Source organism: Lepidochelys kempii, chromosome 3 (genome assembly GCF_965140265.1).
Source record: "Lepidochelys kempii isolate rLepKem1 chromosome 3, rLepKem1.hap2, whole genome shotgun sequence".
Classification (NCBI taxonomy): Eukaryota; Metazoa; Chordata; order Testudines; family Cheloniidae; genus Lepidochelys; species Lepidochelys kempii.
The window spans coordinates 161,605,711-161,633,498 of NC_133258.1; the positions used below are offsets into that span (position 1 = coordinate 161,605,711).

Genomic DNA, 27,788 nt, shown 5'->3' on the forward strand with positions numbered 1-27,788 from the left:
TCTTAGAGACTAACCAATTTATTAGAGCATAAGCTTTCGTGAGCTACAGCTCACTTCTTCAGATGCATATCGTGGAAACTGCAGCAGGCTTTATATATACACAGAGAATATGAAACAATACCTATTCCCACCCCACTGTCCTGCTGGTAATAGCTTATCTAAAGTGATTTCCAGCACAAATCCAGGTTTTCTCACCCTCCACCCCCCCACACAAATTCACTCTCCTGCTGGTGAGCAGGAGAGTGAATTTGTGTGGGGGGGTGGAGGGTGAGAAAACCTGGATTTGTGCTGGAAATCACTTTAGATAAGCTATTACCAGCAGGACAGTGGGGTGGGAATAGGTATTGTTTCATATTCTCTGTGTATATATAAAGCCTGCTGCAGTTTCCACGATATGCATCTGAAGAAGTGAGCTGTAGCTCACGAAAGCTTATGCTCTAATAAATTGGTTAGTCTCTAAGGTGCCACAAGTCCTCCTTTTCTTTTTGCGAATACAGACTAACACGGCTGTTACTCTGAAACCTGTTCTGCCTCTGGCAGCTAAACCACCAATTCTGTATTCAATCCAGTAAAATATTCCTGTATCTCAGAAGAGGTTTGGATTTCTTACTCCTGAGACATGCAGTTCTGAAATTCTTCTCTTACCAGCACAGTCCCACCATGTGTGGAAAGTCAGACTGGCAGGTAGACAGAGGAATCTGTATGACCAGGATGGAATTTGAGCACTGTTAATTTTAAAACCATGTAATGTGGTGTGATGTGGGCGAACAAAAGTGCCCATTAGTCCAAACTACCAAAGTAATGAGGCTTTCCCCAGCCACAGAATGAATTTAAAAGGAAAATCTATTTCCTTGAATAATAGCACCAAGAAGGAGCAAGAGAAAAATTCATCTGCTCTCAGAAGCCACTGGTCTCTCTAAATGCCCTTGCTGATCTTATATTTCCTCCTGAATGAGGAAAGGCTTTTTCAGGTTCTTCAGTGTACTGCTATAACTGTTGTTAGTAGATTGTTTTGTTAACAGCAATCAGAGAGCTCCATTCTGCTTCAATCCTGGTAGCACTCAACACTGTGGGTTGAGTGCTGTGCTTTTCATTCTCTAACCACCACACACATTCTGCTTGTGGCCAGATACAGATTGGACTCTGCTGTCTGCCCAGTTTTATTTGTTGCCTTTTCTTAGTAGAGAAAAAAGAATGTTCTTAACCTACCGTATATACTTGATCATAAGCCGGTTCGTTTATAAGCTGACCGCCCCCCCCCACCCCCCCCCGATGGATAAGTAAAAATGGAAAATTTTTATGGCCCATTCATAGGACGTCCCTATAATTCAGGGGTCAGCAAACTTTGGCTCTTTGGCCATCAGGATAAGCTACTGGTGGGCCAAGACGGTTTGTTTACCTCGAGCGTCCACAGGCACGGAGGTAAACGTAAGTAAACAAAGCGTCCTGGTACGCCAGCTGCTTACCCTGATGGGCCGGGACAGCAACTGGTGGGGAAACCTTTTGTGGAGAGAAGCTGGGGGGTCAGGGGAGTAACCCCTGTGACCACCCCCCACATGACCCCACCCCTAGCCTGGGACCCTCACACTCTCTCCATCCCGTCCCTTCCCACTTTATCTGGGGAGGGCCGGGGACGATGTCTCTGGCCTGGCCGGAGCTGCTGTAGTGGGCCAGACCAGGCAGTGCGACCACAGCATGTTCCAGCGGGCTGGGCGGCATGGCTGCGGCGTGCTCCGGCAGGCTGGGTGGCATGGCCACAGCCGGCTCTGGGGGGCGGGGCCGAGTGGCACGGCTGCAGCGTGCCAGCCCCGGAGCTGCAGCTGCTTTGGAGGCTGGGGGGAGAGCAGCGTGGCCAGAAGTGGGGAGACTCTGGCCCTGCCTCTTCCCTTCTGGCTCTGCTGGCTGTGCTGCTTCTGTTGGGGGGAGGGGCTGTGTCCCACCTGTCCCTCTGTACCCGTTCATAAGCTGACCCCCATCTCTGGTGCTTCCCTTTTTTACTAAAAAAAAATTTGCCTTATGACCGAGTATATTCAGTACTTTTGAATCCTCTTCTGTGACCGTTAAATTTTTTTTTCTTCCACATAGGATAAAGTAGATGAAGCAGTGAAACTCCTCCTTTCTCTGAAAGCAGAGTATAAAGAAAAGACTGGGCAGGACTACAAGCCAGGACATCTGCCAGCAACTAAGATATCTGCTTCATCTCAAACAAAAGGCACAGAAATCGGTGGCCCAGACACACCAGAAGCTAAAGCTCTGTTTAACAAGGTGGCCTGTCAAGGAGAAGAGGTCCGTAAACTAAAAGCAGGAAAAGCAGAAAAGGTAAACTTTTTAAAAACACAACTTAGTTAAAAATAATAACCTTAGAAGACATTTCAGTTGATGTTAGGGCAGGGCTAGTCATGTGTACGTGGGAAGATGTCAGTCACCGCCAGGGGCTAGGGCTGGGAGTGCGAGCAAATGAGACTCTGTCCCTCTTGCTCGCTATTAAGCACGCCCGGCATGGAGGGGCAGGGCTTCGAGGTGTTTCTGAGGAGGTAGGTGTGGGGTAGGCTTTGTCCCCTCGGGCAGAGCAGAAAGTAGTGGTCTGCCTGCTTAGTGGATGGTTCCTATTGTTCTTAGTGGATTTTCCCCCAAGAGTATAAAACAGGTGTAAAAGTTTTAGGGCTTATTTACATTGCCAGAGTGGTATAAAGGAGCCTTATTGTAAATGACAGTATGGCCTTACAAATACTTACGATGCTTTAGCGATTAGAACTGGTCTAAATTTTGGACTGAAAAATTCTATCAAAATGTGCTCCATGAACGGTTTACTACTGACCTTTCTGGAGATGGTCAGTAGCCAAAAAAATTGTGAGTTTGATTCCCTAGCCCTCACTTGCTCTTCCGTTGCTTACGATGTAACACTGAGCATATGGATGCATATATTTGTTGACTAATAACTAGAAATAAAGGGTCAAACCTAGCTACATTACTATTAGACAAAGGAGGTTTGGAGATTTCTTCCAGTGCTCTCCACTCCCATTCTCCATCCATGGTATTGTAGTTTCAATTATTTTGGTAATTTATTTAAACTGGTATGATTATGTTGCATTATTTTGACAAAGTATGCAGAATTTTTAAAATACTGGGTGCAGAATTTAATTTTTTGGTGCAGAATTCCCCCAGGAGTAGAAGATGTAGCACATATGTGTATATATAGAACATCTGTAGGTCCATTTACTCCTGTGATTCATACTGATTTCTCTTTATTTGCTTGTTCTTCCATGGGAATCACTTCAAACCAAAGGATAAAATAGATACAGCAGTGCAGGAACTGCTTCAACTGAAGGCCCAGTACAAGTCTCTTGCAGGAGTAGACTATAAGCCTGTCTCTGCCATTGGTGTTGAGGATAAAGACAAGAAAAAAAAAGAGAAGGAGAACAAGTCTGAAAAGCAGAATAAGCAACAGAAACAGAGTGATACTCAGAAGAAAGAATATCAGAAAGACCAAGGTGGTAATGGCCTCTCCGCAGAAGGTTTAGGAGAAGGTCAGGGGCCTAAGAAACAGACCAGGTAAAGAAATTAGCAATCCAGCTACATGAAATCTAAATTGGGAGGGCTGAACAGAGCTAAATCTAGAGCAATGTTTTTAAATTTTTAGTTTCAGTTGGTAGTGTGGGAATATACAAAAAAGAAATGATGCCATGTTCCATTAATGTGTTTTTTTTATCATGTTCATTTCAAATTTATAGCTTATATAAGGAGGGAGTAAAATCCATGTACTGTAAATTATATGCTATAAAATAAGCATAATACATTTTTGTTTTCATTACAAATATTACATATTATTGACAGGTATGGTGGAGAATCAGAGAAACTATGCAAGAAAACTGGATTTTGCAGTCTTAAACCCTGATCTGAGCACCTAATACATGATCTATTGTCATTGACTTTGCTAGGAGTTGATGGAGCTCAGCTTCTTGCAAGCTCTTGCCATTATTGCTAGTATGCTTTATTTTGGTTGGTGGTGGTAGGATTAATCTTTCATTTGAAATAAAACAAACTAATATTTTTTCTGAGGCAAAAAGCCTTCAGAAAGCAAGCCAGTAAGTTACCTTAACAGCTTCACAAAACTCTTTAGCCAAACAATAGCATTAGTGGAGCTATGAAACTTAGGGTTTAAAAAACAAACAAACTTAGGTGAGCCTTATGCTCGAATCAGGCTTTTATTTGGAAGTTTTAGTTTCACAGCTTGATGCATCGAGGCATGTAACTGGTGCAGGAGGGATCTAAACAGGAAAAACTGAGATATTTGTATGAATGCTTCTCTTGAGTCCTGTTAGAGAGGGATCATCATGATCTGAAACAAGTTAAATTTCGGAGGGGCATGGTTTGGAGGGATAGGGTAAAAAGGTTGTTTGCAGATCACTGAAGTAAATATGCTTTAACATTTAACAAAAGATTTTTAATTACATTAAAAGGGACTTTTTCCCCCAAAAAAACATTCAAGCATGCAGCTTTAATGCTACCTTCACCACTTGGCAGTGACCTAAATATAGGGTTCTGTTCTTTTCAAATTCCATAGGCTTGGTCTAGAAGCTAAAAAAGAAGAAAATCTTTCTGATTGGTTTTCTCAGGTAAGTGTGCATCACTTGAATTAAGGAGTTGTTTCACCTCACATTTCACAAAAATGATTTTTTTGGCCACTCCTTTATTTTTTTTGTAATATAACACTGTTCCTTAAATTGCTACCAGCATTTTTCTTTAATTTCTGGACGTATGTTTCCAAGTGCTGTGTAAACTTGTGAAGCTATATAAGTTAATAATGGCCACCTGCTTAAAAAAACAAGAACCCCCTTATTCATTAAACACATTCTGGCAGTGAAACACTAAAGGATCTTGATAAGTATTTGATGGATGTTAGCAGTCTTAGTTTAGCTCAGGATGGTTTGTAACCAAAAGTTACCACCATTTTTTATGGGTGGTCAGTGCAAAATGAGTTTTGATCTTAATACAGTGCCTCGGGTAGTCTGGGCAGGGCAGGGTTTGAGGGACACTGATAGGGCATGGAGGGAAGTTTACAGTACCGGATTTCTGCATAAATAGATTGTCTCCGCCACTATCAAACTGGCACATTTCACCAACACGGACATTTGTCATGATTAATGCATAATGTGTTTGGTGACCTTTTGTAGTGAGTGAAGAACACTGATAATTAAAATGGCCTATGCTTGTCTTTTCTTAGGGTGAGGGAGAGAGTGACCATCTGCACTCCCTCTTTGAGATCTAAGGACCCCTTACATTTCCCACCTTATCACTCACCTTCAAGGTCCTACATCCGCACTCTTTATCTTTTTGGATAAAGGAGCTGTAGCAAAATCCTTGCAGAACCATTCATTACCACTCCATAATTGGTCATAGAGGTGATCTGTAAGTGATGCTAGAAAATATGCACTTTTCCCTGTAGTATCTGAGCCCCTCTATTCTGTACCAAACCCTCCATTTCTTGGGAGGAAATTGTTAAATATAATTGTTAAATCTTTGCTTACAAACTCTCTTTGGCTTTTTTGGTTTTAAATTACAGCCATTTTAAACTGCTGATTTGATCAACTTATTGTGAGCGGCGTGTCATTAGGCTTGAATTATTGTAGTGCTTTTTTGTGCATGCAAATAGAACCTTAATATCTTAAAAATATTTTCTTGACAGGTGATCACAAAATCAGAGATGATTGAATACTATGATGTGAGTGGCTGCTACATTCTTCGTCCATGGACTTTTTTCATTTGGGAAACCATCAAGGATTTTTTCGATGGTGAGATCAAGAAACTTGGTGTAGAAAACTGCTACTTTCCCATGTTTGTGTCCCAGGCTGCTCTGGAGAAAGAGAAAACTCATATTGCTGACTTTGCTCCTGAGGTACACATCAGAATTCTGTTTACTGCACTCATGTACTACATTTAACTTTAGCTAAACTGTGTCTTTTTAAAAACTAAGGATAGTGCTCAGATAAATGATGTAGGCAGATATTTTTGTATTCTTACAACCAGAAGCTGTGCAAACAACTTCTGCTGCTCCTAGTCCGGTAGGCAATGATGTCAAATATAAAACAGTTAAAAGTTTGTAAACCCTTCTTGATAGTGTTTTTGGAGGTCTGCTTTCCATTATGAAGAAGGGGTGGAAAGGAATCTATGTAGGTGTCTGTCAGTCCTTGTTAGAACAATTATTTCAGTAGTGCTTAAATATCATTTATATTGTGTAATTAATGAAGGTGATAGGGAACCTAGAACTTTAAGATCTTTTTTTTATTTTAAATCAAGTTGGAGGAAACTTAATATTTTAAATGTTTAGGTTGCTTGGGTTACGAGATCTGGTAAAACAGAGCTGGCTGAACCAATTGCTGTACGTCCTACAAGTGAAACAGGTAAGAAACTAACTTGCAAGTAATCAACAGTTTCAGAATGAGTAACTGATACAGCAGAATCCTGTTGTAGTTTTGAGACCAGTTGGTGGTCTACTAGGTAGGACACTGATTGAACACTGGAAAAATCTTACAGGAAAATATTTTCCTGTTTCATCACAACTTGAAACATTTCTAAATTTTTCCCAATAAACTAGCTAAAGTAGTTTTATTTACACACACGCAAATTATTTAGTTTTCTTATTTAATACTTTAGAAAGCTCTTTGACTGGAATTTTCTTTAATATTTTGAAGTTTTGGGGATGAAAGGTTTTTATTCAATTTTGCTTTTACGAAAAATAATTTTCATTGTTCATGTTGTATTTTACCTTATGCATTTTTTCATTAATATTCAGATTTTAAAGTCATTAAATATAACTAAGATACAAAAGTGGAGCAACTCCTAGTTAAATCAGATACAATATACTAAATTGTAATATGATCGTGTGCTATCATGAAAATTTCTTAATTAGCTGATTGTGTATGTATGAATCTAGATGCATCTAAATGTTCTAGTCTTAATGAAAGACAGTGATTTAATAATATGAAAACTAACTGCATGTGTAAAGTAGCTAGGTTTCCCGTTCACCTTCGTAAAGAGTCACTAAAGTAGATGTGTTTTGAGTTCTGAGGTGTGTGTGAAACCACTTCGCTTCAGACCAGAAGCAAGCCACGTATTACCTGAGGAGTTGGAGCAAGGCAAAAATATTCCTTTCATCAAGGTCCTGTGTCCACTGCAGAATTTCACTTGAGTGGGACAGAAAATATGAAAAGTGAAATCCTCACAATGAAGCACAGGGTCTCTTATACTTATGTTTAACAAATTATGTATATTATGGTTGAGACATGTTCGACATGTTCCTCAGAAAAACCAACAATATTTTTTATAATCTTTTACAGTAATGTATCCTGCCTTTGCAAAGTGGGTGCAGTCACATAGAGATCTTCCTATCAAGCTTAATCAGTGGTGCAATGTAGTGGTAGGTGCATTTAGTCAACCATTTTTTTTTTTTTAAAGTGAAGCACATGGCAAGGAATTTGGTATGCTTAAAAATTGTCCTAAATTTATTAGGACAATCGTTCTGTAAGAGATGGCATCATACCAATATTAATTAAAATATAAACAATTAATAGTTTCATTATGTAATGTGTTTTGGCGTGTGGGCATAGGTATGATTTAATAATAATTAAATAAAATATTAGTTTAAAAGGACCACATTGTGAAAGTATGTTCAATTCCTTTATTTAAAAAGAATCCAAACTTCTTTTTTAATCCCAAAATTTGGGATTTGCAGAGTAGTATAAAATGCCAAAGAAGTAGCTTTTTAAAAAACTTAATCTAAGTAAAAAGAAAAGGAGTACTTGTGGCACTTTAGAGACTAATCCATTTATTTGGTCATAAGCTTTCGTGAGCTACAGCTCACTTCGTCAGATGCAGTCAGTGGAATCTAAGTAGTTCACAGTTATGCTACTGAATTTGAATGTTTTTTTTTTTAAAAAAAAAATTCCTTTTCTTGGCAGCGTTGGGAGTTCAAACATCCTCAGCCTTTCCTGCGCACTCGTGAGTTCCTTTGGCAGGAAGGACACACAGCATTTGCTACTTATGAAGAAGCAGCAGAGGAGGTACAAAGCACTGAATGTTTTTAACTATTACTGATCTTTGCCACTCATTTTTGCGCGTACGCGCGCGCCACCAGCTTTTTTTTTTTTTTTTTTTTTTTTGGTTTGAGTATTGGCAGCGTCAATGTGATGTGAACATTGACCCTCTTAAGGCCTTAAGTGTAACATCAAATTTAAATCTTTTATCTTAATTTCTTTAGGGCCAGATTTGTTCTGCTCTCTGGCTGTTTTGAGATGCTCTTGAGCAGTGCAAAGCAGCTAGGATTGGGTGGCCAGTTAAGTTGGTTTACAGCGGCTTTGCATAGCCTAAATGCTGCAAAAGGGGTCAGGCAAAGTGAATGTGTGATTGAGTGAGGGAGGGAGGAGAGCATAGAGAATCATGGATATGAATAGGCTTGGAGTGGAATAAATGTGTTTGGAGAAGGTAGACTGGCGCTACATGAAAAGGGATCTTGAGGAGGGGGCAGTCCCTGAACTGTAGCATCTTTTGTGCTTGTCTCAGCAGCCCTGGTAGTGCTACCACAGTGAACAGTGGCACTGATGAAGCATTGCCATAAGGAACCTTTCAAACAATGATGCCCAAGCTAGCATGCAGCCGCAGAATCTTCAAAGCATGATGACAGCTAGGCCAACAAAGTGACCAATGAGCACTTTTGGCACGTTTTGTCCACACCTTGACTCATTTCAGTTACAGCTAGTAGAATTATAGCATGCAATTTCTCTGTAGAGGAAGAGTGATAATTTGAGTAGATACAATTGTTAACAACTTAGCCTTATTTCAAGGTGGGTAAAAATCTGTTCTTTTGTTTTTTGGTTTTGTTTTAATAAAATTTAAAAATTGGACTTTTTAATTTGGATTTTTTTTTATTTAAATTAAATAATTTTATTAAATTTGAAAATGACAACCTATTTTTAAAGCCTAAACTCTGAGTAGAACCTTGGTGTTACGAACACCAGAGTTACAACCTGACCAGTCAACCAGACACCTCATTTGGAACCGGATGTACATAATCAGGCAGCAGCTGCGACCAAAAAAAAAGCAAATATAGTACAGTATTGTATTTAAATTATTTTTTAGTAGTTTACATTTTTCTTCTGCGTAGTGAAGTTTCAAAGCTATATTAAGTCAATGTTCAGTTGTAAACTTTTGAAAGAACAACCATAACGTTTTGTTCAGAGTTGCAAACATTTCAGAGTTATGAACAGCCTCTATTCCCCAGGTGTTCGTAACTCTGAGGTTCTACTTTATCTATTTGAAATAATTTAAACTCAATACAAAACATGATATTAAGCTAGTAAAAATTTGCTGGCTAAGCACCTACAACCAGTTTGTTGAAGCGCTAACCCAGCTTTTGGCTGCAATAGCTGCCTCTTCAACTGTTCAGTTCAATGACTTGTTCATTCAAAGTTAAGAAATTGATTGGGAGTTGAAAAAGCAGAAAAGCTTGTTTTCCTCTTCCATTCTATGGATGAAAACTAGGTGTAGGAGGCTTAGATCTACTAGTTTATCGAATCTTGAAGGACTGGGTGACAAGCAATGTTCCCTCTAATTTTTGACAGGCTGTGTGTGCAAAAAATTTCTTCTGTGCAAATTTTTGTGCACGCAGGGTTTAGGATCTGTGTGTGCACGCATACAGCTTAGAGGGAACAGTGGTGATGAGATACAAGTTCAGATCACTAACTACAGATAATGTATCTTCCTTTGTTTTAATAAATCAGTTATCCGTTAATAAACTTTTTTCTGATGCATTCAGCGTATTTAAGGTAGTTTTATTTACTTAAAAAAAAACTTAAAATGCTGGTTTAATACGTTTTAATTGAATTTGAATTTCTATTCAAATTGGTCTTGACACAAATGACAATGAAAAATTTTAATCTAGTAAAAAGTTAGGCTATATAATTTCTTAAATATTATTGATATGGTGTATACTTCTGGTTAGCAAAAAGTAGTACCGAATATAGTGTAAAGGCTATGTGTAGCTGCAAATCAACATGTTTTAATGGTTATCAATCTTTCTTTAGAAAAATAATTAAAGTACAAATCCAAAATAATTAAAATTGATTTTAATCAAGATTTCCTGCTTGCCGATTTAAGTAATTATTAAAATTGTTGATTTTTAAATCAATCCTTCCTGGCCTACACAACTTTATTTCTTCAAGTATATCAAGTGCATGACACCTCAGTGAGGTTTAACTACCTGGAAATGTTCACATCACATCTTTTATCTTAATTTCTTTAGGGCCCGATTTGTCCTGCTCTCTGGCTGTTTTGAGATGCTCTTGAGCACTGCAAAGCAGCTAGGATTGGGTGGCCAGTTAAGTTGGTTTACAGCTGCTTTGCATAGCCTAAATGCTGCAAAAGGGGTCAGGCAAAGTGAATGTGTGATTGATTGAGTGAGGGAGGAGAGCATAGAGAATCATGGATATGAATAGGCTTGGAGTGGAATAAATGTGAAGTTAGTATATAAAGAAGAGTGACACAGGATTCTCAGTTTCTTAAAGGATCAACTTATAGTTAATTATAACTCTCAAACAAGCTAATATATTCAGTTTTCAATATACATTGCATACACAAACTGTAAGTGCTGCAGTTTTAGGGATGATATGCCATATCTTCAAATATTATAAGGTTTGAATCCCTGTTTTGACTTCTGTTTTGCACTTAATCACATATGGAGTCTGACACCTCTGTAATAATGACCCTTTTTGTTTAATGGTTTCTAGACTTAAATATTTTGTTTTACAGAAAACATCTGCAAAACCTCGAAATGAGTAAAAAATAAAATTGATCTTTAGTTTTATTTGAAGAGAAGAGACAAGTAGGATGTTCAGGTTTTTATGCAGTTATAGCCAGTCACGCCATTCAGCAATATTTTGGATTTAGAAAATGTTTGAAGAGTAACTCCAAATCACTGAAGTAACTTAAAGGTTTTAATCATAGGTATTGCAGATTCTTGATCTGTATGCTCGGGTGTATGAAGAACTCCTGGCAATACCTATTGTGAAAGGAAGAAAGACTGAAAAAGAGAAGTTTGCAGGTGGAGACTATACAACCACTGTGGAAGCATATGTATCTGCCAGTGGAAGAGCTATCCAGGTATATATTAATACATACATTTTTTCACTTTTTTGAAAGAAAGGACAGCAAAAAGGAATGTTGCTGACCTTATAATTAGCAGTCATTGTAAATTTCTGTTGAGCAGAGACTTCTATATGTGTCGGTTTCAGGGCGCAACATCGCACCATCTGGGGCAAAATTTTTCAAAAATGTTTGAGATTGTGTTTGAAGATCCCAAGATACCAGGAGAAAAACAGTTCGCCTATCAAAACTCCTGGGGAATTTCGACTCGGACCATTGGTGTGATGACATTGATCCATGGGGATAATATGGGCTTGGTGCTACCACCTCGGGTAGCTTGTGTTCAGGTGTGTACAAATGACTTGTCTAATTGGTTCATACGGCAGAACTTTACTTCAAAGTACCTCACCTTTTTCCTTTCCTGTCTTGCAATGGGATTAATCAATATTTCCTATTGGGTGCCTGATGAAAAGAACTCTTTTTTTTAATGTAGGGGTACTGAAAATAATACTTGTAGAGCATTCTGTATGCAGTCAGTAAGAGTTTATCAGGTTGGTTCTCGAGTTATATTCCTTGTGAGAGACAAGCTATATCTTCTACATTTTCTATCTACCCAAAATTAGATTATTTTTAATACTTGGCAAAAAAGTTTCTTAGTTAGGGGGTTTCGAAAGATGTTAACCAGATTTAGCACCACAACACTGTCTCCTTAAACCTTCCACATCCTTAAACTCAACACTTTAAGGTTGATTGTCTTTTGGTATTTTTGGTACAGTACATGACAATAATTGGGAACAACTTTTTCCATTACTGTATGTATCTTTTTCTTTTAATTTGCATCATGTCACAGGTTGTAATTATTCCTTGTGGCATCACAAATACACTTTCTGAAGAGGACAAAGAGGCACTGATGAAGAAATGTAATGAATATCTTAAAAGGCTGGTCAGTGTCAATGTCCGCGTACGTGCTGACTTAAGAGACAACTATTCACCTGGTTGGAAGTTCAATCACTGGGAGCTTAAGGTAAATTTCTTTTCAGTAGATCTTAATGTATGTTCATGTGGACTTTTTTGTATTCTCTGCAGGCAAATATTTTCTGTCTAAAGTCGATTGAAAAATGGTCAATTTTTGATACAGCATGAATTGCTGCAATTATTGGTGACTTGTGTTTCTTGAAATTTCATAAAAGCTAATTGAAGAAAAAAGGCAGTTTCTGAGATGACAGATTCTCACCCAGAAAAAATAATTAACTTGGACAAGAGATGTCTTGAACTTGTGAATTTTGACTCTATGCGCACACACAGAATGATCTATAAGCAATGTTAAGGAAGAGAGGTACATACCTAAATCAATTAAAAGGAAAAAAAAACTCATGCCAAACACATGTGTGATGAGTGAGAGGACACTATACTCCTGGGGGAATTCTGTGCCAAAAAACAAATTCTGCACAAATATTTTAAAATCTGCAGATTGTATTTATCAAAATAACACCACAAGATCATGCCAGTTTCAATTATTTTGATCATTTATTTCAAAATACCTGTCAGGAAATATGTCTGTAACAATACAGACACACACAAATTCCCCCAGAAGTAGAGATCTAAAGAAACCCCTTCGACAACCCAGTTTCTGCTTCTCTGCCCCCTTCCCTCAGGAGCCCACCTAGGGAGCCAGACACTCACACCCCCACCCCGCCCAGAGCCCAGCTGTGGGGGACCCCCAGCCTATCCACCCAAACATCCCCCCCCAGAGAACAGCTGCGTGCCCCCCCCAACCCAGCTACAGGGCCACCCCTAGCCAAGACACCCAAATGTCCCACCACCACCACCCCAGGGCCTCCCCTAGCCCAGACATCTATCCCTTCCCAGGGCCCATCCATGGCCCCCACCAGCCCAGACACCTGCTCCCCTGCCCCTCAGAGCCCTGGGATCCAGAGGGAGAAACAGCCTGATGCTGGGTCCCAGGCTTGCACAGAGTTTCTTGTGCACTGCCGCCTCTGCCCTTAAGGGCGTGAAAGGGAGTGCAGCTGTTGAACTTCTAGCTCTCTCCTCCCTCTGGCAGTGTCTTCTGTGTGTGAGCTGGGCTCTTCTGCGTTCGGCGGCCCCTAGTGGCGGCCAGCAGCACTGCAGCCCATTTCTGTGGGGGAACAGAAATGCTGTGCAAAAAACAAAAAGAAAAGGAGTACTTGTGGCACCTTAGAGACTAACCAATTTATTAGAGCATAAGCTTTCCAACACGGCAGTTACTCTGAAACCTGTCATTGTGCAAAAAACATTAATTCCTGTAAAATTCTGCATTGCACAGTTGTGCAAAATTCCGCCAGGAGTAACACTAGCTTCTGATATCCTAGTTGAGCAGAATGGAAAATACAAGATGGTCTTGGATGGTATCACTAAATAAAGAATCCTTTTTATTTATCAGAAAAGCAACTACTTCATCACTCAAATACTATGGTTAAAAGTAGATTCAGTCCTCCTTGTACAGGAAAACAGAGTAACTGCATATAAAACAAGATATCTGTAAAGTGAAGAGAATAAAGGAGACCAAGTTTCAAGACTGGGTTTAAATATAATGTATATTACAACATAACGAAAGGGATGAGAAATTAAAATAGGACAGAATGGAGCTCTGTGGCATCAGAGTTGGAAGTTTGGCATTTGAACATTTACACAAACTTCAGTATAAGATGATGTAGAAGCCTCCTGTGCAATCCAATGGGTCTTGAAAAAAATCTCCCATTGCACCTAAAGAGTGAAAATGTCACACTTTATCCTAAAGCTCCATTTCTGAGTAGTGTGTTAAAGGTTAATAAGTTAAGGTTGCAATAAACAGTTAATTGTTACAGAGTCCAACAGAAGCAATAGGTTGATTATTACCTTGGCTTACAACCATCTTTTATAATACCTTCTGATATGCTTAAAAATCATTTATAAAGGATTTATAAACAATTTATAAGTGCAACCAAAAATGTCATGAAAAATGTCAGTCTAAAATCCGACTCCAGAGCCATTTTGAGAAGTAAGAGACTTAACATTTGAGTGTTTGTGCTCCCAGTATGGAATCCATTTTTCCCTCCTCTTACAGTTGCAGTAATGGAACAAGACTCATAAATACTTCTACTTTAAAGTGTTTTAATTTTTTGCTCACAAAATTGAGGGGAATTTGTGCTGACTTGAGCCTGGTGTGGTATGGGCAGGCACTGTGTGAGTTTTCACAAACAACTTTGTTCATAGACCTCCTTTGACGTCTGCAAAAATCATGTCATTCCAATCTGACACCTCTTAAACAGAGATCTGCTACTTCTTCTACCAAATAGTTTGGTGATAGCCTCTCTTGCTTTTCCTTTGCAAAGTATGGTAGAATTTCAACCTGAGTATCCAGAGAAGACAGCCCAGTGCATTAGCTTGCTATTCTAGAGAACTTTTCTTTGTCAGAATATATTAGAATATGAAAATGGTATAATGTTAAGGCTGTGATTTACAGCAAAACAGCACTTATTTTGCTGAGCTCCACTAAGTTCACAAAGTAAGAAGTGCTTTTCACCATGAACAAACCAGGAAGGAAGTGTTTTTGGGGGCAGGGGGGACAGGGTTATATCTAGTCTTAAATTCCAAGTGAGACTTCTGAGGTTCTGGAGGAAGCTAACCTGCTGACATAATACTGTATAATTACACAGTGTCCAGAGGTGCTAAGTGTCTTTGCTGCTCTGTTGCCCTGCACACCATATAGACATTGGGAGAGAGTTCCTGCCTTAAAGACCGTAGTCTAAAAAGTTTTTTGACAATAGCTGTGTGTGACTCCCGCAGAGAGACTTGAGTCTTTGCGAAGGTCGCAGGTAGCTTCTAAGGTGGCTTCTTCAATCGCTTTACAGTATCCACTTGCTGAGCACTGCACTTCATTAAGTCACACTCTGCATGTGACTGCTTCCATGCCTCTTACTAATGAGGTGCATCAGCCTTAAGTCAGATCTACACTACAAATTTACATCAGCGCATCAGGTGAAGATGCTCTAAGCCAATGGGAGAGAGCTCTCCCTTCTGCTTAATAACTCCACCTCTGTAAGAGGAAGTGGTTGTGTCATTGGGAGAAGCTCTCCCACCAACATAGTGCTGTCCACATGCAGGTTTAATTTCGGTCTAATTATGTCACTCAGGAGTGTGGATTTTTCACATGCCTGAGAAACGTAGGTATATGGAAGTATGTATGTAGTGTAGACCAGGCCTGAGAACAAAGAGGTGGAGATACTGGATATTCTCCCAGAATCCCAAATGGCATTCTGTAAATGAAAAAACACTATTATTGTTACAAGTTTATTTGATGCCAGGTGCTGATAGGATTTCGGTACCTTTACATCTGACTTGGAATAGAAGTAAACATTTCCCTCTTAAAAATAGGTCACCCATCAGTATCAAACTACTAGCCCTAAGGCGTGAAACCTAGTCTGTAGATCAAATGCCAAGATCATCTAGAGTCTGCAGTGAGTGGAAGCCTGGACAAAGGTGTCTTACAAAATGTTTTTAAAATGGTCAGGATCTAGACTCTCTTTGGCATTTCGCCTACTGATTGGATTTCCACAGGGAACAAGAAACTGTGAACAGCCTCTCCTAAATGAAAGGATATGTACAGCACGTTCCTGCAATAAAATATTGCTTTAGACTCCTAATTCCAGCAGTTACCAGTACACCTGTAAAAACTTACAAATGGGAACAAACAGTTGGGGATCTGCCTGTGTGTATGAGAAGTCACGGGCCCTTTGTCATAAGGTTTAAGAAGCAAGGAAAATGTTACATAATGCAATTAACTTCTCTTAGGCCTTCAAGTATTCTACCAACATCAGTATTAACATTTAGTGGAGCTGTTTTCAAGGACCTTTTAAAAAAACGTTTGTGGTAATACAGTTTAAACATGCTGTGCCAGGCCAAAATTATAATAAATCATTTATTGAAGAGTTATATTGGGTATAAATTAGTAAAGCTATATTTACTGTAATTTTAACAATCCTCTGTAATTAGGTCAATTGTGTTCTAGCTGTGTTAGAATAGTGTCTAAAACATGTTTTAAAACGGTCTAAATGTGGCTGATATGCCAGTGTACATAACAAACACGTAAATCAACAACCACCTGAAAAAATAATCATTAGGTGCAGCACACTGGTAAGGAGCGTTGCATGTGAAAGAGGAACTTGGATAAACAAGTATATACAAAGTTATTTTCTAGATTCTCTTTCCCACCACCATCACTCGTCACCCAGTCTGGGCACGGGTATGCAAAGGTTTTTCTAATCCTTTTCTTTCAGTTTCTTTTATCCTCAGGGGAGGTCAAACTTCCAGCAATTGAAAACAAAGTGGTGATTACACTGCATTATTGATTGTGACAACATTGTTTGAACACAATAAAATTTTGTTTGCTGTGGGAGAATCTATATTTCTTTCAGAAAGGAAAAGGCCTAACACCTGTGCTAGTTAAGTAAACAGCCACATCCACAAAAATTATTCCCTCTTGACTGGCTGCTGAAAGTATAAATCTAAATAGATTGTTTTGGGAGGGATATTGTATTTATTTTAGCATACTGAAAGGCATTTTGTTTTTATTTTTTGTTTCAAGAAAGGACACTTAATTTGACTCTTTATTATACTACACTGTACGATGCTTCAATTTGCTATAACAGGTCCTTTGTAGCTTCCGTTTCAACAGTCCATAGAGAAACAGTGTACTGAACACATAAGTAAAAATAAATACCTTAAGTCCAGGAGCATGCAAAAGATTGGGAGCTTTTTCATGGAACTCCCTGTAGGTTGCCATCTTTAATTCACATGTATAGCATCATCTGGGAAGGAGTCATCCAAATGAAAGAAGGCTATTTCTGTTTCCTGTTTCAAACCCTATCAGAAGAGTATAAAATGAGCATAATTGAAGTTCATAAAAACCTTGCAGTAGCATTTTGATAAGGCGAAACTGAGAATCAGTACAGCTTTAGGTTTGCCCCAATCCTGAATTTTTTCCAAGTACTGTATTAAGACAGCAAAACAGTTCTTGTTAATCATAGGATTTGTCTGAGAGCAAGACAAAGAGAAATAAAAATCATGTGTCAAGTGGATCCATACTGAACAAAGCATCTTAGTGAATGAAACCATACTCTCTTGAGAGTGACTGACCGGTTCTGCAGTTTTCACTAATTTTGTATTGCATTATTTTTGCTTGTAGGGTGTTCCCATCAGGCTTGAAGTGGGACCACGAGATATGAAGAACGGTCAGTTTGTAGCTGTCAGAAGAGACACAGGACAGAAGTTGACCTTTGCAGAACATGAGGCAGAGGATAAACTCAGACACATTTTGGAGGAGATCCATGCTAACCTTTACAACAGGTTAGTCTAAAAGGGAATAAATCATATGGCATCTGTGACTGACACGACTTTATTTTAACTGTAGAAGAGATTTCTTCAACTCATTTAGATTTAACTGTGGAGAGAGTCATCAAGACAAGTCTTCTCTGTGCACTTTCATTTTTCAGTCTGAGAAGCTCATTCTGATTGTCACAAAAAGTTTCCCAAATGTGCCTGTGAAATAGAATTTTCAAATGTTAACAACACTTCAAGTTCAGATCTTCAAGTTAAGTCTCTGCCAATATCCATATGGTACTGACATCTAAAAATGAGCCCCCTGTACTTTTTTGATGTAGTGGTACTGTGCAGGCTTGTAGTGCTGGAAGGCTTTTAGAATCTGTTCAAAAAAACAAAATTCTTTGATAATAATATTGGAGCTTACATCTATCTCTAAGGTAAAATTTTCAAAAGCACCCAAGTTCCACTTTCAAAAATGAGTAACACTTTCATATTGACTTTCACTGGTATTTAGGCTCTTAAATCACTGAAGCCCTTTTGAAAATTTTATCTGAAGTTACTACGTATGGCAAATCTCTGTAATAAGGTGATGCATAAGAATATGATTGTTTCATATTCTTGAGGCCTGTATGGGAGAGGTGCAGGGTTGTCAAGTGTGGTAAAGGCAGTCCTGCTATTCTGATTTCAAGACCTTATAAGGTCATCCTTGATATAAACCTGTTTATATTTGGAGTTTCAGTTGACTAAGGTATTTGAGTGTCAGAAAATGATCTAACCAAAAGAGGTAAATGAGATTTGATTTCCGCTTTAGGTTTAGCTTTCAAGCATTATTATAGTACCCTCCACTCAGTTACAACAGTCTTAAGTTGATTTCCTAGTTAACTGGTGCATCTCTGAGGTGATCTGATGGTGATGCTTAACTTTTCTGTGACTTCATTTCCGGCTGATTCTGTCAGTTTTCAGTCCCTCCACACCGTGATACATGCTGAAAACATATGATATGCTTCCCTGCCTGTTCTTGGCTAGTATTTTGTTCTTTTCACACTAGCTGTATAGGCTGAGTATATTGCAGATGCCCCTGCTGTACTCTCTCAGACAATATCCTCAGTCCTGTTGCAAACCAAATAGCAGTGCCATCTCCCAAACCTTTGGGCTTGTCTAATAGTGTGATGGAACTGCAACAGCCTGGAGAGAAATATCTTTTAATTAATCAGAATTTCTTCTTTTGGGAACACAAGCTGTAGAAGAATATCCTGATTAAGAAGATTCTACAGTCTTTGTACTTTTTCTCTTGTAATTTGGTATTTGGTGTTTGGCTCAGCACAATTGCTTCAGATGGTAACTTCATTTAGAAGATGAATACTCATATCTGTCTTTACTAAATTTCTTTTCTTGTCTTAGAGCTTTTGAAGACCTAACAAATCATATGGTGGTGGCCAATACTATGGAAGATTTTCAAAAAGAACTTGAAGCAGGAAAGGTAAGGAGGTTCCAAATACACTGAAGTCTGAATAAGTGTCTTGCAACATTGTTAAAACAGGACACACATTTTCCTATCCATTACAGGCCAGTTGGAGATCAGATGCTTTCACAGCCTAAATAAATGCATTATTACTATTTGAAAGGGTGCTTGGTAGTTTAATCAAATTTGCTTACACACTGGAAACTTTTCATGGAGAGGTTGGCAACAAACTGTAACTTTCCCAAATGCTGCAGTAGTTGCAGTTGCCATCTGTTATACTAAAGCACAGTTTTGATTAAAATTTTCCACGCTACTAGTCTTTAAAATACTATGTTCAGGCATTAGAGGTGACAAGGCCACTACGGGAAACTTTACATACCTGTTATCAAACGGCATCATTTATTTAAAATGAGTGTACTGCTTTTTCAGCAGGAAGTGACCGTAGCAGATCTTAATGCAAATATCTTTTATTTGGATTAAGATAAGATACTATAATTATTCCCCTACAAATGGTGTAAAAAAAAAAAAAGACATTATGACTGCATTCCAGGAGTCCAAAGTACGTACTACTTGCGTCAAAGAAAACTGACCTTTCTAACCTCATCAGAAGCATTGAGTGCATTGACAGGTGCTGGGCATCAAGAAGTTAAGATTGATCATCAGAATAACTGATGATGTAACAGGACTGAGTTTTATAGTAAATTCCGTGGTAAGGGCACTAGCAACTTATGAAAAAATTAAAGTTTTTGGTGGAGCAATTGAAGTCTAAATCAGCCATTAAGACTGTATTTTTAATGTTTAAGAAGTGTTTTATTCTTCCCATGAGGTGCACATTAAACCACCTTTGATTGACTTAAGGAGAGCCTATCCCTGAAGTTCTATACCCAGATCCCCCAGCACTTGAAAACATTTGAATAAATGTTCTTGAAGACTGCATCTCGTTAACACCTAAGAATCACTATTGGTGCAAGACTGCAACTAAGAAATAATACAAAAGAAAAAAGTGTTTAAAAAAAAAAAAGTGGGATGCCAATTTGGCTCTGCTCTTAAAATAACCATACACTCTTGCTGAACATGTCCTTTAAGGGTTAGGTACAGGGCCAGTGGGATTTATGTTGAATAGAAAAAAATACAATTATGAGCTAACTCATGCATTACTCTCACCGCCACCCATCCCCCTAATCTTTTTTCCTGTAATTTGTGTCACACAATCTCATCTGCATCTTGTCTTAAATTAGATTGTAAACTCGTCAGAGAGGAGACTGACTCTGTTGGTACAGCAACTAGCACAGTAGGGACCCTGACCTTGACTGGGGTATATGTTTGCTCCCTAAATATGGTGGTTAAAAAACCACATCTGGTTTGCCATCACCCCAGAAGCTAAATATATGTCAAGTTATTTTGGACCTTCTCAAAAAGATTTTTGCACTCAGCCTGCTGGTTCTGAAGCAACATTTCACTAATGCAAACCCTTTCCAGAAGCTGGTTTGGCTTACCTGATGTTAAGTGTAAAGACCTCTTTGTCCCCCAAATAATCACAATGATTTTATTATATATTGATGCAACATCAGTTTATGCTTTTAAAAACTACCCTTGGTCTCCGTTGGCCTACAGAACAAAGGAGAGACGTGAAAAACAGAGGCTTTCCCAAAATGTTGGGCAATGTGGTAAACTTAGGATATATCTATACATACAGCCCTGCAGTGGCACAGCTGTCCAATACAGCTGCAGCACATCTGGTGAAGAAACTCTATGCTGACGGGAGAGAGCTCTCCCATCAGCATGAAAAAAAACCCACCTCCGCGAGTGGCAGAAGTGAGGTCTACAGGAGAAGCTCTCCTGCCAACACAGTACTGTGCACACGAACGCTTATGTTGGTGTAATTTATGTTGCTCAGAGGGGTGGAATATTCGCACCCTCGAGTGACATAAATTTTGACGACATAGGCTGTAGTGTAAACATAGCCTTAGTTACAAAATAAGCTAAGGAAAAAAATCCATAAAGAGCAAAAATGCAGCTTAAAGCAAATATATAAAAAATGTAATTGTATTGCAAGCAAATTATCATTATGGATTAATGGCTCTCCAGGATCTGCGGACATTTCCTCACACCTCAAAGCCCCAAATCACAATAGCTCTTACTTCTGTGAAGATGATCTGGGAAGGCAGCAATGTCCAACCTTGAATACCCCACCTCCTTTCACTTATTCAGAAGCAGATGCTGGAGAGCACCATGAGAAATCACTAACCTAGCTAGCTCTGCATCTGGGATAGTACTAGATTATAGATTTCAAACTTGTAAATAAAACATCTAAAGTAGTTGCACTTTATGACATGGAAAAGAAGCAGTGTAGTGAACATCTTTGATTTAGAAAAGTAAATGTTCCACCTCTGAAGTTACAAGCACTTATCTGAGTACCTAGATCTAAAGAATAAAAGTTTGAGGCACTTCATCTCGTGTGTGTATATATGAATGTTTGTGTCCGTTTTTATATATTGTACAAAGCAGGTAACATATATAAAAGTAGTAGTTTTTCACGGAAACCCTCTTATTCAAATCTCTCTTAATTAAAACCTCACTATGTTGCATTGACCACAGTCTAAAAGGAGATTTCCCATGTTTTCCTGTATTTGGTGTGATTAACCCCTTAGACCATAAAATCTTTGAGATGTGGACTTCTTTGCTTTTGTGTCTTCAGTAATAACTACATGCAAAGTTTAATGAAAGCTGCAGGAATGATCCACAACAGCTCTTAAGTAAAAGAAAGAAGAAGTTGTTGTGCAAAGAAGAAGTTGTTTCTTGTAGCATAACATAGCACAACAATTTTATTTAGGCTTCTGGTGAGGAAAACTAAAATAACAGGAGTGTGTGGAGCAAATGTGCACTTAAGACTTCTTGACATTTTAGCAACTGTCCTTTTCAGCTGTTGTCTTTGCTTCAGTTTTCCATAATCTTTTAAAAATAGTCTTCTTGGCTTTACAGTAACACTTCCTAACTGCTACTGTTAAAGTACATGAAGTGAAGAAATTAAGTGAAACATCCCTGGAAAACCTAGAACTGTTAGACTTCTGAAACAGAAATTTGCTGCCCTGTTAAGTTTAGAAATACTGAACAATCTAAATGGGCTGAAGTGGTTAAAAATAATTTAACTGTATGGTTACTGCATCTTGTACTGCCTCAGTGCTTAATATCTTGTCTTGTCTATCCAATGTTCCTTCTTACTGCTTATGTAAGAAGAAAATATGCTGGTGACGGTTCTCTTTACCTTAATGAAAATACTGAAATAAGTCCCTTCATAATGTTATTCCTCAGAAAATATGAATGTATAGCACTGATCCTAAAAATTATAATGGGAAACTTCATTGGGAAAGCATTTCTTTAAAGTATGTAAATAGGTGTTGCTCTATAATCCAGTAGAGATACGGGAATTGAGATTTATTTATTTTTTTCTTTTAAAAAAAATAGCCTGGATATCCAGAGCTAGAAGGAGGAAATTTTTGGACCCCTTTTCATAGATGTAAAAATATCCTGTTGCTAAATTTCTAATAAGCTAGCAACCATCACTCTTCAAATTCTGCTGTGAGCTTACACTAAAGTTCTACTGTATTTCACTACAAAGGGGCAACTGTCGCTGTATATTTTCAGGATGAAAAGGCTATAAAAACCCTTTTGAGCTGTGTTAATTTTACCTTTGATTGTGGTTATCATTAAGCTGAACCTTTCCTGTTTAGAATGTGGCAGGGGGCTGGACTAGATGCAGCCCTACATTTCTTTGATTCTATGAGCTAACTTTGTAAAATGAGTAGTTTACCTGCAGTCTAAAAATTCTGCTTTATTATAAAAGGATGTCAGACTTTCAGAACTGTCCACCTACCAGCTCATTTAGGCATGCGTATGCAGCCAGATTGTCAAAAGTGCTCCGCATTCATCCACTCCCACTGTACTCTTTTGAAAATCTGATTCCTGTTATGGGTGCTGAGCACTATCAAAAATCTGGTCTTCAATGTCTGAAGTGTTAGACCTATAATGGTAGGGTTTGGGAGTCACTCCTAAAATAATGCCTGTTTGTTTTCACTGTATAAACTCTGCATCTTTCTTTCATTTCAGATTGTGCAGATTCCCTTTTGTGGGGAAATCGAGTGTGAGGACTGGATCAAGAAAACTACTGCCAGGTAAACTGTAACTGTTGAATTTAAGAGAATTTACATTTAACTTTCAAGTTGGGTATCTGAGTATAAAACAACATGAAAGTAACATTCATGTAGAGCAGTGATACTCAGACCTCAGTGGTTCAGGAGCAAAATTAGCGATCAACATTATCCAAAAGAGCCACAGAAGTGTGAATTCATAGTTTCGTTTACTAATTACTATAAATTATTCTCACAGCAAAGTAGCTGACCAAGTATTGTTGTTTTATCAACCACAATTGGTTAGAATGTAAGAACAGCTACACTGGGTCAGACTGAAGGTCCATCTAGCCCAGTATCCTGTCTATCCAAAAGTGGCCAATGCCAGGTGCTTCAGAGGGAATGAACAGAACAGATAATCATGAAGTGATCCATCCCCTGTCGCCCATTCCAAACTTCTGGCAAGCAGAGGCTAGGGACAGCCTGGTTAATAACGTAGTAAAAACATCCTGATTGTGTGATTTAATTATTAACCAATGTTTTAATATCATGTGCTGCAAAGACCCACAGGAGGCGCATTAAAGAGCTACTTGCGGCTCGCGAGCCTCTGTCTGAGTATCACTGCTTTAGAGAGACCCTCCACATAGGATTCTCACTCTTGGGCCTTATCTTGTACTACAAGACAGGGCATTATTATTCCCTTAGCCTCAAAGTTTTTACCCAATGAAGTAATCACTGTGTGTGAGATTTCTTTCTTGTAATTCTTTTGGGAATTAAGAATATTAAATTTGTTTTCTATTTTAGAGATCAAGATCTTGAACCTGGTGCCCCATCGATGGGAGCAAAAAGTCTCTGCATCCCCTTCAAACCTCTCTGCGAGCTGCAGCAGGGAGCTAAATGTGTCTGTGGCAAGAACCCTGCCAAGTTCTACACCGTCTTTGGTCGTAGTTACTAAGTTACTAGCAAAAACACCTTGTTCCTTATTTCTGAACTCAACTTTTTTTAATAAGACTGAAATCTCCCCAGATCTTATCAGTTTTGTGACTTTTTAAATAATTCAAAAAACAAAGCCATAAGAAAGTATAAAAAACCCCCAGTCAGTCTTAGATTAGCAGTATTGCTCAGACTTTTCTGTAAACATCTCTAATAATAAATATGTATTGTGAGCTATAAAGTGGTTCTATCTTTATTTTTGTGTTTTATTTTGTGTTAGTGGAAAGATTTGGGTTTTTGTTGCTTGGTTTCTCTTTTGGTTGTGGGGAGTGAGTGTGCTTTCATGTACGCAAAGCACAGATCTGTGAGGAAAAACCTGAAGTGTTGTAGATGATGTAACTAAACCAGGGAAATGGTTAAACTATTCTGCACCGTGCGGAGTGTTTGTATATTTTAAAGTGATATGGTTTAGTATAGTCCTCGCAAAGGACTGGGAGCTAGAAATTTGAAACCATGCTTGCCACTAACTTGCTAGGTGCCTGGCTTTGAACAATACACTTAATTTCTGTTCCTCAATCTCTAAACTGGAGATGATGTTTACTTGTCTCTCATTGGTATTGCAAGGGTTGCCGAATGTTAATCCTTGTAAAATGCTTTGAAGATACAGTGGTATTGAGTGTTGAATATTTTGTCATGTTTATATTTTGGCAAGTTCCCTCACAAATATCCTGTTTTTACTTCCATTTCTCTCTCCCATGTATAAATCCTTTGAATGAAGCGGAGAGGGAGTAACATGGGTCAGAAAAGCCCCCAAACCAGTGTAATAGGATGAAGCCCCACCTCCACAGGGTGTTGCTCTGGAGACCATGAAACTCCATCTCCAGTCTTAAGTTGGTAGGAGTTCTGTCCTTTGGTGTGAAGAGTGGGTGGAGCCAGCGAGATGCTCCCTGCTCTGACACTTCTGAGTGAAAATCTGCTTCTCGCACCAGTTTCCCGTGCACCTTCCCTTCACGATAGGGCTCTGATATATCGGCGGGAGGGAGGAATTAGCCAGTAGCAACATGGCTCACAAAAACTATGCTGCCAGGGTGGAGAAAGTGGCTAGGAGTGCAGTTCAGATGGCACAGGCTCAGTGAGCTTGTCCATTACATTCCTGTGAATCCTTGGCAGCCATGGCTTCCAAACCCAGCATCCTGGAGGGAGAATCGGACAAAAACTCAGGAAACTTAAACTGGAGTTTTACCCTCCCACAGGCTTGTCTTCTGCATGTGTCTCCTGTGTTCCAAATTGATTGGGGTTATTTCTCATGCATAAAAATGTGAACTCTGGCAATCTTAGATGCAAAACTCACTTAGAGCCTTATCCCCAAACTTTTATAGCCTTCTCAGCTTTTCAAAAGGGAGTGAAATGCTATTTCCACTTCATGCAGATCCGTGATTTAGACTCTTATTCAAAATGACTGAGTACAATACAATGGCTTTTTTTTATGGGAGACCAGCCAGGTTTCTCACTGTATGGAGCCTCCTAGAAGTACATGTCTGTATCAATTACTGTTTCTTCCATACTATTTCAAACAATGGGAAAATTCGAGTACATCTGACAAGTTCTCCGCTCAAGAGAAAATTATGCTGATAAAACTTTGAAATCAAGCCCCATGGTTTTGTTTTTTTGCAGAATTATAGCAATCAGGAGATGGTGATGGCATGTGCTGCTTCATGCATCAGTGGGATATGGGATACTATTTGTATTTAAACTTAAAAATAGATTGGCTAGAAATACATATACACTAAGTAGTTTTCAAGTGAACATAGTAATTGCAATGTCAGATCAAATCAGTGGTACATCTAGTGTAGTATTGTTTCTGATAGTGGTCAGTACCAGGTTTCAGGGTAAGTTGTTTGTTTGTGGGGGGGTTTTATGTGGACAGTTGTAAACTGCTCAGAACAAAGTTTCTTCCTAATCCCTGTCAGTCAATGGTTATCTTATGCTCTTGAAGTATTTGTATCTATCCCATTTCCAAAATCCCTCGCCCTCCACAAAAAAACCCTATGTGACATAACTGTGGATGTTCTATGTTGAGTCATTTTTAAAGTTGCAGTTGATCTTTACATATGCAACAATTCATATCTATGTTGTCCTTGCAGGAATCTACCCAGTAAGATATAATATTTATTGCTGTAGTGCCCAGAGGCTCCAATTGGAATTGGGAGATCCACACTGTTATAGAATAGATGCATATGAGGACACAGTGCTTGCCACATTATAAAGCTCTAATTATATTTGTTGTAAAACTTGCCATTTGATTATGATTCTGGACTCAAACTAATGTATATGGACACTGGATTTTTAGATCAAATTCAAAATATTGTGTTATAATCCAGTAATAGCTAGTTTGGTTAGCACTGTTCCTGCTTTCAACTATCAGCCTCCATGATGGAGCTTAGAAGACAGGCTGAGGGTCTGCCAAATTTTTGCATAGCTTGAAAATAAAGCTCCTGAGAGCAGAATATAGAATTGCTGTATATGGGATTAGTGGGGGAGAAGATAGTCTTTTCAAATAGTGCAGAAAAGAGGAGGATCAGGTATTGCATCAGACTGCAATATATGACTGTACTTACTGGCAATTGAAACCTAGTCACAAAGCATAGAATTTTTTTGGCTGAGATCAAAGCAATTTTCTTTTGCGACTAGATCAGTGTGGCATAGAGATATAGAAGAATCATCCCTGGTAGCACCTTTTATTCCTCCTGGCACCAAAGATTTCTGGAGATAAATCCTCCGTATGTCCAACCTTTTCTGGTAAACTTGTTGTTGAACTTGTTAAACTGGTTACTATGGAGACACTAGTAATGACGTTGAGGTTGAGTTTTTTGCACTATAGGTGTCCTTAGATGCCCTAATCCTCCCATCAATTTGATATTGGGGGTGAAATTCTTATCCCCACTCTGGCCCCTCTATGCTGGGTAAAGGTGCTGAAGCAGCATAAAGGGAGGGGCTCTAAAAGTCCTGGAGAATCCCCCCCACTATAGGAACAGTGGAAAAAGCTGCAGTTTTTCTTCCAAGGACTTTCAGAAATCCCAGTATAGGTAGGGTTACCAGAGGTGGGAATCGGGATTGGAAGGGCAGGTTAGCAGTGGAACCAAAGTGCACAATCTTGCAGAGGTTGAGAAGCACAGCTGCCCATAATCATCAGGTGACAAGTGAGACAGAAGAACGACACGGAAGATCAAATAGAGCAAAAGTTACATTAGTAAGGACGTGTACCAGCAAGTTGCTGAACATCCTCAAGCTCCTGCTGAAGTGCCCCAGGGTATCCGCTCTAAAGGTTGGTTCAAATGTTAGAAGATCTAAAATATGGAAGCTGCATCCAGGTTGCCTTTCCTTGGTTCTGCCCACCGCTTTTAGTGATCTCATAGGTGTGACACCGATTATCAATTATTTTGATTAAAGGGGCAGCATGCATTCAATTATTTTGATCAGAGACGAGAATAAACAAAATACGTTGAAGGCATTGTTCTTAGAAATGAGCTGCTCTCAATCTGCCATAGGTTTGCTATGAAAACCTGATGAGTCCGAAAGAACCCGTTTTTTTTCACAAGAGTAGGTTTTCCGTGCACTTTTTTTCCTAATTATAGCAGCATTTGAATTGATGACTTCTCCGCAGTGCTCGTTACTGGCGGAGGGGGAGAGAGTCTTTGTTTCTGCGGTGAGGAAAAAGTTGCACATCTGGAAGCACCACTTGAGCTGTTCTGTAACACTTTATGGAGAGACCGTTCCCATCCTGTTGA

The 27,788-nt window shown here is 38.9% G+C and overlaps 2 protein-coding genes across 9 annotated transcripts in view; one reads left to right on the plus strand and one right to left on the minus strand.

The window, feature by feature from the left end:
- EPRS1 (glutamyl-prolyl-tRNA synthetase 1) overlaps positions 1 to 24,241 on the plus strand; it is a 62,080-nt gene extending 37,839 nt beyond the window's left edge. For all 5 annotated transcript variants that reach the window (XM_073338856.1, XM_073338859.1, XM_073338857.1 and 2 more), the window contains 14 exons: positions 2,086 to 2,319; positions 3,287 to 3,552; positions 4,565 to 4,616; positions 5,687 to 5,896; positions 6,329 to 6,401; positions 7,338 to 7,417; positions 7,959 to 8,060; positions 10,999 to 11,154; positions 11,286 to 11,483; positions 11,987 to 12,160; positions 17,342 to 17,502; positions 18,880 to 18,958; positions 23,048 to 23,112; positions 23,872 to 24,241. In XM_073338856.1, the coding sequence (XP_073194957.1) occupies positions 2,086 to 2,319; positions 3,287 to 3,552; positions 4,565 to 4,616; positions 5,687 to 5,896; positions 6,329 to 6,401; positions 7,338 to 7,417; positions 7,959 to 8,060; positions 10,999 to 11,154; positions 11,286 to 11,483; positions 11,987 to 12,160; positions 17,342 to 17,502; positions 18,880 to 18,958; positions 23,048 to 23,112; positions 23,872 to 24,022 (2,001 nt within the window). In that variant the 3' untranslated portion in view covers positions 24,023 to 24,241. The remainder of the gene's footprint in view (positions 1 to 2,085; positions 2,320 to 3,286; positions 3,553 to 4,564; positions 4,617 to 5,686; positions 5,897 to 6,328; positions 6,402 to 7,337; positions 7,418 to 7,958; positions 8,061 to 10,998; positions 11,155 to 11,285; positions 11,484 to 11,986; positions 12,161 to 17,341; positions 17,503 to 18,879; positions 18,959 to 23,047; positions 23,113 to 23,871) is intronic.
- Positions 13,207 to 27,788, minus strand: part of LOC140909482 (uncharacterized) — a 39,629-nt gene continuing 25,047 nt past the window's right edge. For 2 of the 4 annotated variants that reach the window (XR_012158232.1, XR_012158234.1), the window contains 2 exons: positions 16,877 to 17,019; positions 13,742 to 13,881 (listed from right to left, as the gene is read on the minus strand). Coding sequence is in view for 2 of the 4 variants with exons in the window: in XM_073338863.1 (XP_073194964.1) it covers positions 16,942 to 17,019 (78 nt within the window). In the remaining 2 variants the exon portion in view is untranslated. Of the gene's footprint in view, positions 13,293 to 13,741; positions 13,882 to 16,835; positions 17,020 to 27,788 lie in introns of those variants that run through there. The other 2 variants (XM_073338864.1, XM_073338863.1) reach the window with 2 other exon arrangements.